General features: G+C 54.7%; 6 protein-coding genes across 6 annotated transcripts; 2 read left to right on the top strand and 4 right to left on the bottom strand.

Annotated features, from left to right (window-relative positions):
- Positions 1-51: 51 nt before the first annotated feature.
- Positions 52-1,841, bottom strand: M409DRAFT_58724 (uncharacterized protein; the record flags this gene model as incomplete). Its single annotated transcript, XM_033813986.1, has 3 exons — positions 52-1,350; positions 1,403-1,525; positions 1,779-1,841. The coding sequence occupies 3 exons, from the start codon at positions 1,839-1,841 to the stop codon at positions 52-54; spliced, it is 1,485 nt and encodes a 494-aa protein (XP_033662843.1).
- A 473-nt stretch (positions 1,842-2,314) lies between these two features.
- M409DRAFT_27679 (uncharacterized protein) lies at positions 2,315-3,643 on the top strand (the record flags this gene model as incomplete). Its single annotated transcript, XM_033808673.1, has 2 exons — positions 2,315-3,245; positions 3,300-3,643. 2 exons carry the CDS (start codon positions 2,315-2,317, stop codon positions 3,641-3,643), a joined length of 1,275 nt encoding a protein of 424 aa, XP_033662842.1.
- Positions 3,644-4,343: 700 nt separating this feature from the next.
- On the top strand, positions 4,344-5,411 carry M409DRAFT_69461 (uncharacterized protein; the record flags this gene model as incomplete). Its single annotated transcript, XM_033818307.1, has 1 exon — positions 4,344-5,411. One exon carries the CDS (start codon positions 4,344-4,346, stop codon positions 5,409-5,411), a length of 1,068 nt encoding a protein of 355 aa, XP_033662841.1.
- A 488-nt stretch (positions 5,412-5,899) lies between these two features.
- On the bottom strand, positions 5,900-6,903 carry M409DRAFT_27677 (uncharacterized protein; the record flags this gene model as incomplete). Its single annotated transcript, XM_033808672.1, has 2 exons — positions 5,900-6,673; positions 6,730-6,903. 2 exons carry the CDS (start codon positions 6,901-6,903, stop codon positions 5,900-5,902), a joined length of 948 nt encoding a protein of 315 aa, XP_033662840.1.
- Positions 6,904-7,466: 563 nt separating this feature from the next.
- Positions 7,467-7,913, bottom strand: M409DRAFT_58721 (uncharacterized protein; the record flags this gene model as incomplete). The annotated part of the gene is made up of 1 exon (XM_033813985.1): positions 7,467-7,913. One exon carries the CDS (start codon positions 7,911-7,913, stop codon positions 7,467-7,469), a length of 447 nt encoding a protein of 148 aa, XP_033662839.1.
- A 999-nt stretch (positions 7,914-8,912) lies between these two features.
- M409DRAFT_69459 (uncharacterized protein) lies at positions 8,913-13,514 on the bottom strand (the record flags this gene model as incomplete). The annotated part of the gene is made up of 3 exons (XM_033818306.1): positions 8,913-8,943; positions 9,748-12,744; positions 13,084-13,514. 3 exons carry the CDS (start codon positions 13,512-13,514, stop codon positions 8,913-8,915), a joined length of 3,459 nt encoding a protein of 1,152 aa, XP_033662838.1.
- Positions 13,515-13,763: the final 249 nt, after the last annotated feature.

Below are 13,763 nucleotides of genomic sequence, written 5' to 3'. Positions count from 1 at the left end.
GGAGGTCGAATGGTTGTGGTGTCGGTGTAAAGTATTGTCGAACGTCTTAGCTCAATCATCAGCGTCTGCTGTGACGCCGTTTCCACCCTCTGCCTCTGCCTCAGGACCTTCCTGGTCTCTTCGTTTCCGCAGGTCTGCCACGCCATAGAGTAGACTCTCCAACTCTTTGTCCCCGACAATGCTCTCGGACTGGACACTGTACTCGTTGAGCGCCTTGATATAACGGGGAGACACGTCAACTTCGGCCTGAAGCTCGCCGGTCTTCTTCTGCACGCGAAGCGATTGTATCCGCTGATCGCGAGCGTCTGCTGACGATTGTCGTGCATCGGTAGAGACCAAGATTGAACGGTCATCAAACGCCACATCAATTGGGTTGTGTGAAAGTTTGACACAGATCCCCGGCCCATCCTGCTCAACTGACGTTCGGTCTAGGATCAGCAGCGCTTTGACCTTTTCACATGCGACCACAACGATATCTTCTTCGCCCGATCCCAGATCAACGCGACCACTCCAGATCCCATAAACTGCAAGTGGGTGGCCTGGTACCTTCATCTTCTCGGGGAGAGTCAGCCTTCTTCGCAGTTTCGCTTCAGGCCACCATTCCCAGATTCCTAGCCATGGATCGCCACCGCCAGACACGAGCAAATTGCTGCCGCCCACCTGACAGATCTTGCTCACGAATTCTGTATGACCAAGGCAGAACCCCTCAATGATATGAGCTTGTGGTGGACCCCTCGAAATGCGAATGTGCTCGTCTCGATCGGCCGTGATGATATAGCCTCTCTTCTGAACATCTTTCTCGCATCTGACATACTTCATATCCGTGAGCATCGAGACATGTCCAAGTAGTAGCTTATGCTCGAACTTTAGAGCTTCTTTGCGAGGCGTGAAGTTTTTCTGCTGCATCTGCGCCGCCAAGGCATCACGGTTGCGCTTGCTATGGACAGTCAAGTTCGTTGCGGATGGCTTGAATTGGGTCTCGGGTTGCGGTGTTGCTTCTGGAGCAGCACCAGCCGCTACATCCCCTTCTTCAGATGGCATCAGAGGCAGCGAGTAGACATCCCCGAACTTGTCTCCGACGAGGATCGTGGCATCGTCTGGGGTGATCTGAATGGCGCACGGTCGCTTTGGCATTGCTCTCTGACTGAGCTCCGTCAACTTGCCATGGTCCTGCTCGAACACGTGGATGAATTTGTCGTCCGTCACGGCGACGACGTGGCGTTTTCCAGGAGATACGGCCAGCTTGATCACGTTGGCTGCTTTGGGTGAAGCAGTGCTCGTTTTCTGCTTCTTGGCAGGCCGTTCGCCATTCTCATTGTCCTCTTCCTTGCCATTTGCTTCAACAGTGACCTGAACTTGTCAGTGACTGGAACAGTCTCATGGAAGTGAGAAAGCTGCGTACTGCTTCAACTGGAGCCCATTCCGAGACTATGGCATTGCTCTCCAAGCCCAATGAAAGGATTTTTGGGCCAGATGCAGCAATCAGAAGATTCGACTGGCTAGGCTGTCGAACAGTGCTAATAGACTGATATGGGTGCAGCATTGCAGCAAGGAAGTGTCAAAATGGGATAGAGTCGGAGAAAAAGTGTCTGTGATTTCCTCTCTCGCCGTTCGAGCAAATCCATATCGATCGGAGGTTTATTTAAGGTTGCCGTTGGCTACCCGAACGGCTCTAGCGTCGAATGAAGAAACTGCCATCACGGTGACGACAGTATCAAACAGAAATATGTAGACTTGGTAGAGGTGATAGTATTGACTACCGGATACTATACACTTACCTTCGTGACATATTTCTCACTCATTGTGGTGAAAATCTTGATCAACTGGCTGTCGACGGCCATGGAAGCAGACAGAAGAAGCCGCGAGCTGCGAGGGAAAGTTTGACGACACCGACGAAGACGTACTTCTTCAGGAATAGAAATTCAGCTGCACTTTGACACTCACCACCGTGACCCTCCTCTCCACTCTTCCGCAACCAACACATCCACCCTCCCACTCACCGCAATCTCAGCATACGCTCGACTGCCCGAGAGGTAAGTGCCAGAGCCAGGCCTGCCCGCGCCGCCCGACGTCCAACGTTGCGCCGTGTCCGCCCTTCTTCGCCGCCGCAATTGTCAGCCTCGCCTTTCGCCGCCTGCCTGCCTCACAACCTGCATCTGATCACCGCGTGCTGACCCTGCCTTCACAGCGCACTTCACTCTCCGCTCCCCACCTGATCAACATTCTCATAGTCGCAAACACACCACCTCGGCGATAAGGGCTTCGCAGCAAACACCACTTCCCCCGCCATCCACCCCACTCTCCTACGCCCATCATGGTGAAAGAGACCAAGTTCTACGACGTGCTCGGCGTCCCTCCGGATGCCAGCGAGTCCCAGCTCAAGACCGCATACCGCAAAGGCGCCCTCAAGCACCACCCCGACAAGAACGCCCACAACCCCGAAGCCGCAGAAAAGTTCAAGGAAATTTCACATGCCTACGAGACCCTCTCAGACCCACAGAAGCGCCAACTCTACGACCAATATGGTGAGGAGGGTCTCGAGCAAGGCGGTATGGGCGGCGGTGGAGGCATGGCTGCTGAAGACCTGTTCGCCCAGTTCTTCGGTGGCGGCGGTGGCCTTGGCGGTATGTTTGGCGGCGGCATGAGAGAACAGGGTCCTAAGAAAGCACGGACGATTCACCACGTCCATAAGGTGTCACTGGAGGATATCTACCGCGGCAAGGTCTCTAAGCTCGCCCTGCAAAAGTCGGTCATCTGCTCGAAGTGCGAAGGCCGCGGAGGCAAGGAAGGCGCTGTTAAGACGTGCGCTGGCTGCAACGGTCAGGGTATGAAGACTATGATGCGCCAGATGGGTCCTATGATCCAGCGATTCCAGACTGTCTGCCCGGACTGCAATGGTGAGGGTGAGACGATCCGCGACAAGGACAAGTGCAAGGCGTGCAACGGCAAGAAGACGGTTATCGAGCGAAAGGTCCTGCACGTGCACGTTGACCGTGGTGTCCAGAACGGTACCAAGATCGATTTCCGTGGCGAGGGTGATCAGATGCCTGGCGTGCAGCCAGGTGACGTGCAGTTCGAGATTGAGCAGAAGCCGCACCCTCGATTCCAGCGCAAGGGCGACGATTTGTTCTACCACGCTGAGATCGACCTTCTGACCGCACTTGCTGGAGGTGCCATCTACATTGAGCACCTCGACGAGCGGTGGTTGACCGTGGAGATCATTCCAGGCGAGGTCATCTCACCAGGTAAGGCATCTCTTTCATTTCTGAGTAACAGACACCTTGTTAACACATTTACAGGCGAGATCAAGGTCATCCGCGGACAGGGCATGCCATCATACCGACACCACGACTTCGGCAATCTCTACGTGCAATTCGACGTCAAGTTCCCAGAGCGTCTCAACGGCCCACCAGACGCCGAGGGTTACCCAACGCCTCTCCAGCCACAGCAGATCAAGGCCCTCGAGTCCGTCCTCCCACCACGCACCCCACAATCGATCCCACCACCAGACGCCATGACCGAAGACTACTCGCTAGAAAAGGTCGACCCAATGCGGGAGGGCGAACGCGCAAGAGCTGCAACGGACGAGGATGACGATGAGATGGGCGCTGGCGGCGAGAGAGTACAGTGTGCATCGCAGTAAACGGGGAAAGAGGCGTAGTCTATTCACAAAACGACGAGACGAGACGAGACAGGGTGGGATGAGATGAGCGAATGACACGACAGGCATGCGCTCATGCATGATACACGGGGCAACGAGCGAGAAAGCAAGCAAGTCGGAGTGAAGGTATCTGCATTCACTTTTCTGGCTGGCCGTGCTTGATACCCACACAAACGAGATAGAATTTGGCTCATGGGAACGATTCCATTATTGCATGCACATGCTGTTCCTAACTTCCTCTTCAGCATGGTCGTTGTAGGGGCGACTCTCGGCGTTTTGAGGCGTGGGCATTGGAGATTGGTAGTGGTAGAAACGATTGTGACTACTAGTATTTCATTCCATCAAGTATCTGTGCCTTTCTCACAAAAGGTCAATGTGAACTGAGTTGCGTTGCCATCGAATACGTTCGGAAGAAATCCGATGTGGCCCACATAATATCGCTCCTTCCTATTCGAGGCAAACTGGACCGCATGGCTCCACCAGGGAAGTTTGTCACCATTGAATCCTGCCGCGTAGGTGAGTCAGTGGAAGAACATTTGACTCTTCCAAAACTTCATTTCTATAACATTGGGGTTTCCCGCCAGTGAATCCCCACAACACTCCAAACAACACAACCTGAAAAGAAAGGAAAACTACCTCCAGCAGAAGAACACCCGCTCCCATCAAGACAAGACAAGCCAAAATGCCCTCCAAACCCCAAATCTACTCCCACGCCCTCCACCCCTCCTCCCCATCAAGCAAAACCACAATCTCCAACGCCCTCGCCCTCCTCCGCCCGTACCTCCCCACGAGCATCCCCCTCTACCGCCGCCTGCAATTCGGGCGTTTCTTCCCCGACAGCAGACTTCTCACAAACCTGCCAAACCTCGAACGTCGACCTGGTGAAGGAGATGAATGGATCCTCACCTTCATCGACCGAACGCCCCGCCCGGAGACGGAGTGTTGGATTTTCGCTTCTTGGGAGACCTCACCATCACCATCAACACCACAAAACGAGGGTATCCAAAACGCTTTAATGACATCCCTCTTCCACAAAATCCGCTCCCTTCCCCTCCCCCCCTCCATCCACTCGCAAAGCCTCCTAACCAACGACGCCGAAAAAGACCACACCAACACCTCCCGCGCCGACTACGCCGCGCACATTCAATCGCCCGACATCCTCCTCTGCGGCGCCGTGCACGAGGCGATCATCCCCGCCCTGCAACGCACGGGTCTGATCAAGCAAGTCTTCCTCGCGGGGTTGGTGCCCAACCACGCGTTTGTTTTCCGCTTGGACGAGGAGCCTTTGAGGGTGTTGCTCGAGAGGGATGGGGAGGTGGAGGGTTTGCCGGAGGGGTTGAGGTGGGGGGAGTTGGAGGGGAGGCATTTTGGGCTTGTGAGGTCCAGGACGCAGATTCCGAGGCAGGAAGCGACGTTGGCTGTGCTGCCGAATGTGGGGATTTTTCCTTCTACGAATGATGGGGAGGGGGATGGGGAGCCTGTAGCGTGGGCGTTTGTGGGTGTGGATGGATCGCTTTCTACGTTGCATGTTGAGCCGGAGTGGCGTGGGAAAGGACTGGCGAAGCGGGTCACGGCGAAGTTGTTTGGGGATAAGATGGGGAGGTTTTGGGAGGATGGGGTGCCGCGGTTTGCGCACGACTATGTCATCAAGGGAAATACGGCGAGTGTCGGCGTTGGGAGCAGTATTGGGGGCAGGAGTGATTGGGATGTATATTGGGTCAGGGTCGATCTGAGTGTGATTGGGAATTGAGGGGCATGTGGTGGATATCCTACAGCGAAGTCATCACATAGAACAGACACAGACACTTTGGATGGCATCAGCGAATGCATCCCGACATGACTCGTGGGACGGCAATATCGTGATCGACAAGTCTGCTATGGTAAACCTGAGAGAATCGTCAGTCTGGGTTCGACTCGAGAAGTCATCAAGTTGAGAAAGAACGATGGGTTGGTGTCATTAAAAAATTAGAGTGTTGTTGCTATTTTGATCCTCAAAGAGCGAGCTCAGGGTTAAAAATGTTTAATCATTCGATGGTGAGGGTAAAGAAGAAAAGCATTCGCGTACCTTTTGTGTTGATGAGTCGAGTTGACTTTGCGGTCACGAAATCACGTATCCAGCAACATTTGACATGACATCAAGACGCCTCGGCAATCTTTTGTGGTGTATGTTTGGCGCAACTTTCTTCATTCGTCGACAGCTGCTATGCTCTACCAACGCTGAGTGTTGTGACAAGCAGCTTAGTCGAACAGACCGAAGCCCATGTCCTCGTCGGATTGCTCCTCCTCTTCGTCCTTGGCCTCCTCCTTTGGCGCCTCGGCGGCACCACCAGATGGGGCAGCGGCGGCTGCGGTAGGGGCGGCCGCAGCGTAGTTCTCTGGGTTCTTGATGCGGTCCTTGAGCTCGGAGATGGCCTCCCACTCGTACTCGGTCTCGAGAGCGACGGAGATGACGTTCTTGTAGCCATTGACAAGGCTGTGCATGACCGAAGGCAGGGTTGGGTAGTTGAGGGCGAGCGAGATGGAAGTGATGGCGGTGATGGCCGAGGAGAAGGCCTTGAGGAGCTGGGACTCCTCAATGTCCAGAACGCTGACATCGAAGGTCTGACCCTGGTCGTAGATCTGGGAGATACCCATACCGTACGTGAAGGGAGAGATGTTCAGCATGTTCAGGAGGGTGGCCTCGGAAGCACCGACCTTGCTGCCGGCCTCGACGAGCTTGAGATCGGTGGTAATTTCAATGGTACCACGGGCGATCTTGGTTGGGACACCGAGAGCCTGGAAGAAAGAGGTCTTGCCGGGCTCCATACCAGTGTTTCCAGCTGGGATGTAGACGTCGGCGGGAGCGACAGCACCGGCACGGGCTGGGGCAGCGACACGGTTGGCGAGAATCTTCTCACGGGTCTCCTTGAGGTCGGAGTTGGTGAAGACGAAACCGACGTTGCCCTTGACGTGTGGCAGCAGGCGTTCGTACTCGGGCGAGTCGGCCATGAAGGTCTTGAGGGCACGGCGGACCTGTGGTATTCTCTTAGTATATGCCTTCATCCGCTCCAACTCTTGACGGCGCATACCATGGTGTTCTTGCCCATCAGGACGACCGAGTTGCCGCGCATGGACGAACGGATCTCGTGCATCTGCTGCGACGAGACATTGTCGACGGTGACGATGAAGATGGACTTGTACTCCTCGAGCAAGCCCTTCAGCTTGTCGAAGTAGCCGGCCTTGGTTGCGCTCTTGCCCCCCATAGTGTCTACGCACGATATAGGGTGTCTGGGTTTTAAGGCGGGTGGTGGTTGTGGTAAATGGGGGTGTGGTGGAACGGAAGGGTGTTGTCGTCGTGGTCGAGGAGATTGGCCTGCCGAAGTCGAGATTCGAAGCGGTGCGTGAGTCTTGGCAAAACTTGATGCCTGAGGCCGCAGAAAACACAAAGTTTGTGCATCGGCATCCTCCAGCTCACTCACTCACACCTTGCTCTTCTTTGCATTAACCAGCAATCTTCAAATTGTTCATGATCTCACTTGTTCTATCACTCTCCAGCTTGCTTATCCCATCAAACCCTGAACATCTTCTAATACGCTTCTCGAATAACTTCCAACTCACTCTCTGACAGTACCATCTATTCTCAACACTTACTAGGCGAGATCAATAGTGAGGTATTTCTTGAATTCTGAAAGCAATCGCCTGCTATCTTACATTTTTATGATTTTTATTGGTATACATCCCCGTCGTCTTCCACCAAGCCTACAAAATGAAGCAAGATGCATGGCCTATAGTACATATCCAGGGATCGCCAGCCCTGCCCAGATTCCTATTTTACATCGCTATACACCAACCAAGGGATAAAAGGCTGCACCTGATCAGCACTGACCTCGCCGTTCTCAATCGACCGCCCCTTCCGGTCCCTCGAACGGTACTTGCAGCTTCCAAAAGCGCATTCCCAAAATCCATATCCAGGCTTCGGATCGTCCAATCCCAATCTGCCCTGCCTGCTCGGGAGCCCGCAGTCACACTTTGGATTCTCTCCGTGGGCGTCCCAGGTGACGAAGTCCCGCTGCATCAACCTGGCACTGCCCTTTCGGCATCGAGAATTCGTACAAGGGAAGTACGTACGTCCAGCGTTGGCGTGTCTTGGGGAAGAGGCAACGGATCCTCTGCGCGAGCGTTGCTTGCCACACTCGGTGCATGGGTGCTCTTCCTCTTTGGCCAGGACCGGTGACGGGGTTTCAGGGCTTTCCAACATATCTTGAAGTGGCATATCTGGTCCGCAGTCAGCTTGCAATCTTTGAATTTCTCGGGAGTTCTGATCTCACCACTGTAGATGGTAGGTGCCGTGCTCAAGCACAGCTTCAACGTTTCCATCATAGTGTACCAAAAATATGCATCCGCCAGTGACCAGCACCGGCTTCCAGATGTTGATGCATCCAACAAGAAGTCAAGAAGAAACCAAGAAAGGGGTTCAAGAACCAACACTTCCTGGACGACAAGACAGAAAGGAATGAAAGACAAGAGAAAATCGCCCTGGTTTAATACCTCCAATCTCCCATTCAACCCCACGTCGCCCATCCGCAACATCTCTGGAACGACCAAACGACCGCACCTCCTACTCCACCTTATCTCCCAACACGCCCATTAGATGAAAGTGTATCGGGCGACCATCGGTCCAGCAGCGGTACCCATGGATAGCCCGCCAAGCCGCACAATAGCGTCTCGGTCGCGCGTTTCGCAATCTGAAACCCCGTGACGGTGGCGGCTGTGACATTGACAGGCGTCACAAAACTGTCTCAGGGTCTGGTTGTTTGAATGTTTGAGCGCTTGACAGCTAGCAGGGCCTGTAAGAGGAAGGAGGATGGAAAGCTAGTCAGCATCAAGAGGGCTTGGCGATGCGCGAGGAGACGAAGTTTATCTTGAGGTTGGTCGATGGATCTTTGGAGATGACTGGATGTGTGTGATGAATTGAGATCGTTGATGGGTGATGCTACAGGAACTGTTTGAGCATGCCGGCATGTAGCTTCGCGAAGCTGGCGGATGAGACGTCGCGAATGTCCACCACCGCTTGGAATTTCTCTCGTTCTTGTGAAATCAGCATGCATTCGTCTGCACGTAGGCGAGATCTTACCATACATCGACCATCGAGGGAAAGTATGGTCGGCGTCGTGTCGCTTGCTCTGACGTCGCAGCTACCACCTCGTATGTGATTCATCTGGGTCATCTAGCAAGTAGCGTCGATGAGCAAGTCGTTGGCCCCGATGAGACTCTACGATCGCGAACGAACGGTGAGGTCTGGTCTAGCTCAAAGTTCTGGACATCTTCGATGGCTGTAGCCTGAGAGCGACATCTCAATCATCTCCCCAATTCCCCGGACTTTTGGCGGTGATGCAGGTGCTTGATCGAGGCGAATTCTGTCTAGCCTAGTGGCGGAGATGGAGTGTTCTACTTTGAGCGACTACATGTTCATGGCGTGGCGATGCTGGATTGAGGATGGAGTGATCTCTCCATTTCTTCGAGATCTATTACGCTATTTAGCATAATGCAGCTCGAGGGATGGGATGCTGTTTCACCTCGATATTTCTCATTCCTCTCTATTTCTTCGACGTCGATCACGGCATCGATAGCAGCCTCAATGGAATCGTGCATTGTGTGGTGATGGAGAGACACTCGGCTATTTCATGTGCAAGGCGATGGACTGTCCCTGTAGTCAGTGGAAGAAAGAAATCCGAACGTGATCATCCCCAGATCTGTGTCAAGAGTAATCGTGCATGCTCTGACAACGGAGAAGAAAGTCACAAATCTCAAATTCTGATCCCGTCGTTTCATACAACAAACACCGCTACGGAGAGAGGTACGCACAGCGTTCCCCATCTCATGCACCCAAAAAGCCACAAGAACTACCTAATCAAGGCTGCAATCCATAGTCTCATCTGTCTGTCGTGGGTATCTTTTGACGCCGATACCCCCCAATTCATGCATGCATGCAAAAAAGGAAAAACGCTTATCCATCTCCTAAAGGGCCATTCATTCACTGGAAGTTCTCTCCCTGCGACTGGTTCGGCGAGCGAGAGCGAGGCTTGTTGCGACGAGCTGTGAGGAACGAGTCGGCGTTGCCCTCATCTTCAGTCAGTGTCTCCTTGTTGCTCTCGAAGCCGCTCTCGATATCTGAGGCCGGCTCATCTTCGTCTAGGTCGTCGACGTTGGCATACTGGCGCAGCGAATGCTCGACTCCGGTCAGGGCGGTGGCGAGATCTGCGAGCACGTGGCCGAATTCGTCTTCGAGGAGTCGTGGGTCGGCGTCCTCGTGCAGGGCGTTGGGGTCTGGTGGTACGATGTCTGGGAAATCGACTTCTGGGCCTGGGGGCTCGCTGCTTGGCTCACGGGATCGAGTCGAGGTGCCATTGGCACGCAGGTTGCGGTCGTTGCCGAAGCTGGTTTCGTTCATTCTCTGGACATCGCTGAGAGTTGGCAGGTAGCTTGGGCTGGCGTCGAAGCTGTCAAAGGTCGAGAAGTTTGGCCACTGATTCGCATCGTCTTGCTCCAGGCTCAGGCCATTGTCAAAGACTGCTGATGGTGCCATTGGCTCGCCCAGACTTCCATTCGAGGTGGCCATGTGGTTGTTCTCCGCGCCGGACTCGTTGCTAGCGAGGCTACTGCCACGAGCATGCATCTGCATGGTCTTGTGGCTGTTTCTGTTTCCACGACCGCCCTCAGACTGCCATTGCTTGTGATACGAGAAACGGTTGCGGTCGATCTCGTTTTGGATTGGGTCTTCTTCAAGGTCGAACGGGTTGCCGGAAGTCATGTCGGTCATTGTAGAACCAGCAGCGGAGCTAGCCGTCGATGGGCGTACTATCTCTGCTGGGTCCTCGAGATGGCGAGGCGGATCGACCATGCCCATGTCGAGGTCAATCATCGAGGCAACCGAGTCACGATTGGGAGAAGCTGCAGATGAGCCTCCGTCGTGCGAGAATCCTCTGAAATGACCAATGGGCTCAGTAGCAGTGCGATTCAAGTTTGCACGGAAGCCAGGAAGGAGATCGTCGCCTCCACCGGCAGTCGTCGACATGCTGGGCTCTTCAGGCTGCGCTGCCTCGGCGGTCGAGAACGTCCAGTCCATAGTACCACGCTTTGGCTGTGGAGCTGCTGGAGCTGCTGCGCTTGGGAATGTCCATGCCATGGTGTCGCGCTTCGACGTGTCTTCTTGCTGACCATACTGGAAGTCGTCATCGTCTTCCTCGTCGAAACCTGCCTTGCGCTGCGCTGGCTTGATAGTATTCTCGTTGATGGCATCCATGTGCAGAGCGAACGTGGAGGTTGCCGTCTCGTTGACATCAGCCTCGTTCAAGTCAATCTCAATCATGCTCTCGCGAGTCGGCGCGTTGCTGGTGAAGTTGCGCAGTGGCAGGTCGGAGGGAGGTGATGGCTCGGGCGGTGGTGGAGTCTCCTCCATGGGAGGACTCGTGAGCTGATAGCCAGCATCGTCGTTGGTGTTGAAGACTCGCGCAAGTGAGCGCTCTCCTCGGTTCGCCGATAGCTCACTGTGCTCGCGCTTGATTCGCTCCGCAACGCTGATGTTCTGCGTATTGAGTGGGGGAAGACCTGGCGGGAGTCCTGCGCCTTCTGGGGCCTGAAGATAGCTCAGGTCGCCATCTTGAATCCTCGGCATCTGGCTAAAGCGCTTGTCGAAATCATCAGACGTGCTGAAATTCCAGTCGTCGAAATCGTCGTTGTTGGAAGGCTGCTCATCCTCGTTGTCGCCGGTGATGCCTCGTGCGGCATCGGAAGGCCCGGCCACCCATAAAGACGAACGCGAGCCGCCACCGTGCTCCCAGATCTTGAACTTCTCAATAAGCTTGACCAAACTGCTAGTTGGGTACTGCTTGCTAGTGTTGGCGATCAAGGGATGCTTAAGGATGGCATCTGCGGTAGGTCGGGCTTTTGGATCGAGCTGGAGACAAAAGGCAACAAAGTCGCACAACTCGGTCGAGTGCTCGGTTCCTTCCAGTCGTGGGGCACCCTTCGTCTCCATGTTCTGTGCAATATTGTGCTGTGGAATGTTGTACATTGGCGGCAGACCAGTGGCCATCTCGAGAATCGTGCAGCCATAAGCCCAAATATCCACTTCAGTGCCGTAGCCCTGCTTCACATCTCCGTCCTCGCCATCGATCTGTTCGATCATCTCTCTTGGCATGTAGTGAGGCGTACCGATGACCGTTTTGCGCTTCGAATTTGCATCGTCAATAACGCCAACCACTCCAAAATCGCCGAGCTGCAAAGCTCCATCTTCGGTGATGTAGACGTTGGCGCCCTTGATGTCTCGGTGAATGACGTGCATGGCGTGCATACCCTTTAGCGCAATGGCAAGCTCACGAGCGATGGGAATGATGAAGTGATCTGGTAGTCCTTGTGCCTTGCCATTCTTCTCCCACGCTCGCATCAACGTACGGACGCTGCCTCCAGTGCAATAGTCTGCGACGATCCAGAGCTGCGAATGAAGATCAAAGGCGTCGTGGATGACATTGACGTTCTTGACATTGTTGCTCTTCAGCTGCTGCAAAATGCTGACCTCCTTTTGAAAGTCGCGGACTGTCTCGTCGAACTCTGACTCCTCAATCTTGGTAATCTTGACAGCCACGAGGTTGCCGCTTCTCTGGTCTCGGCATTTGTACACACGACCGAAAGCGCCCTTTCCGATGAGTTCGATGAAATCGTACGGTGGCAATGGTGTGTCGGAGCGTTCAGCGTTGCTGACAATGGTCGCATACATGTCCTTCGCATCCTGAACACGACGCTGCTTGTCCGCTTGGTCGGCTAGAAGCCTCGAGCCAGGCGTGAGGAGTGAGTTGTCCATGTTGGATCTTGGCAACGAGCCCACGTTGTCGCCAGGGTGCTCGGATATGGATGGAAGCTGCAGATGGAGCCCAGGCTGGCGCGCAGAGTGCTCGGCACTAGCTCGAGCCCTGTTGGCAGTCTCCTCACGTGCTTGTTCTTCTGAGAGATGCCAGAATTTGTTGAGCTTGTTGGTGTCGTCCTTGTCCAAGACGTTGGGGCGATCAGGTCGCGGATATGCGGCCCTGGCAGCCTTCTTCGGGTTCCTGCGTCCGAATAAAGGTCGAAGATCAGTGACAGCGCCAAGAACACGGCCTGATGCTGCTCCGACCTCTGTTACGGTGTCAACAAGATTCGAAGATGATGAGGAGGACGTCGACCACGAAAACGTAGAGACCAGGTCTTGCCCTGGGGAGAGGGGGAGGGACAATCTCCGCTCGCTCAAACATTCGTTGCTAGGTCTCAAGTGCCCCGCAGGCAAGTGCGGGTGCAGGTGAGCCTGCTGAGAGGACGCTGCCTCGGAGCTCACCGCGGAGTGTGAAAATGCAAATTGACTCCGCTCTCGGGCCAGATCAAGTTCAACAGCAAAAAGAACCGCAGCGGACTGCAAGCTCGATGAGTCTGCGACAGATTGCGAAGGCCCAAAGGTCACTGCGGATCGAGCGCTGCGGGCTCTAACGTGAAATCGTGGGCGTCCAGAGGGATGCTTACTTCCGAGTACGGATGATGAACGAGATCGAGCTGGTGTTGGTGTCTCGAAGAAGCGGTCGATCGCTCCTGGGCTGAGTGGAGTGCGAGGTCGAGAGTAGAGGTCGCCAGCGCTGTGCGGTGGTGAGCGGTGCTTGCGGGAGCCGGTGCGGCGATGAGAGCCGAAGCCTTTGAAGAGCGAGCTGAAGCTGCTCTTGCGGGAGGTGTTAGTTGATGGTCCGCCGCTGCTGGGGGCGGTGTCGCTGCGGATGAGAGGGGCATTGTCGTCGTTGTCGGATGGGGGATCGCTCGCCTTGCGGCCGCGGTCCGTCATCGACTCCCCAGCCATTGTGGGTGACGATGTCGGAGTGGTGGGGTGGTGGTTGTTGTTGTGTTGAGGTGGAGGGAGTTGTGTGAAGATAGAAGCTGGTTAGGCAGCAAGCTTACCTTTTTGCTGTTGTTGTGGCGCTTTCACCTAGCGCGCGACGTCTAGTCCATCATTTTCACTGTTGGCGATGCTCGTAGATTTCTCAGAGATGCATCGCTTTCCGCCACTCCACCCACTCGCCTTCCAAATTCCGAATCCGTCCACGACAGC

The sequence above is a fragment of the Zasmidium cellare genome, assembly GCF_010093935.1.
Source record: "Zasmidium cellare ATCC 36951 unplaced genomic scaffold M409scaffold_38, whole genome shotgun sequence".
Classification (NCBI taxonomy): domain Eukaryota; kingdom Fungi; phylum Ascomycota; class Dothideomycetes; order Mycosphaerellales; family Mycosphaerellaceae; genus Zasmidium; species Zasmidium cellare.
This window is presented reverse-complemented; position numbering and strand designations above follow the sequence as displayed.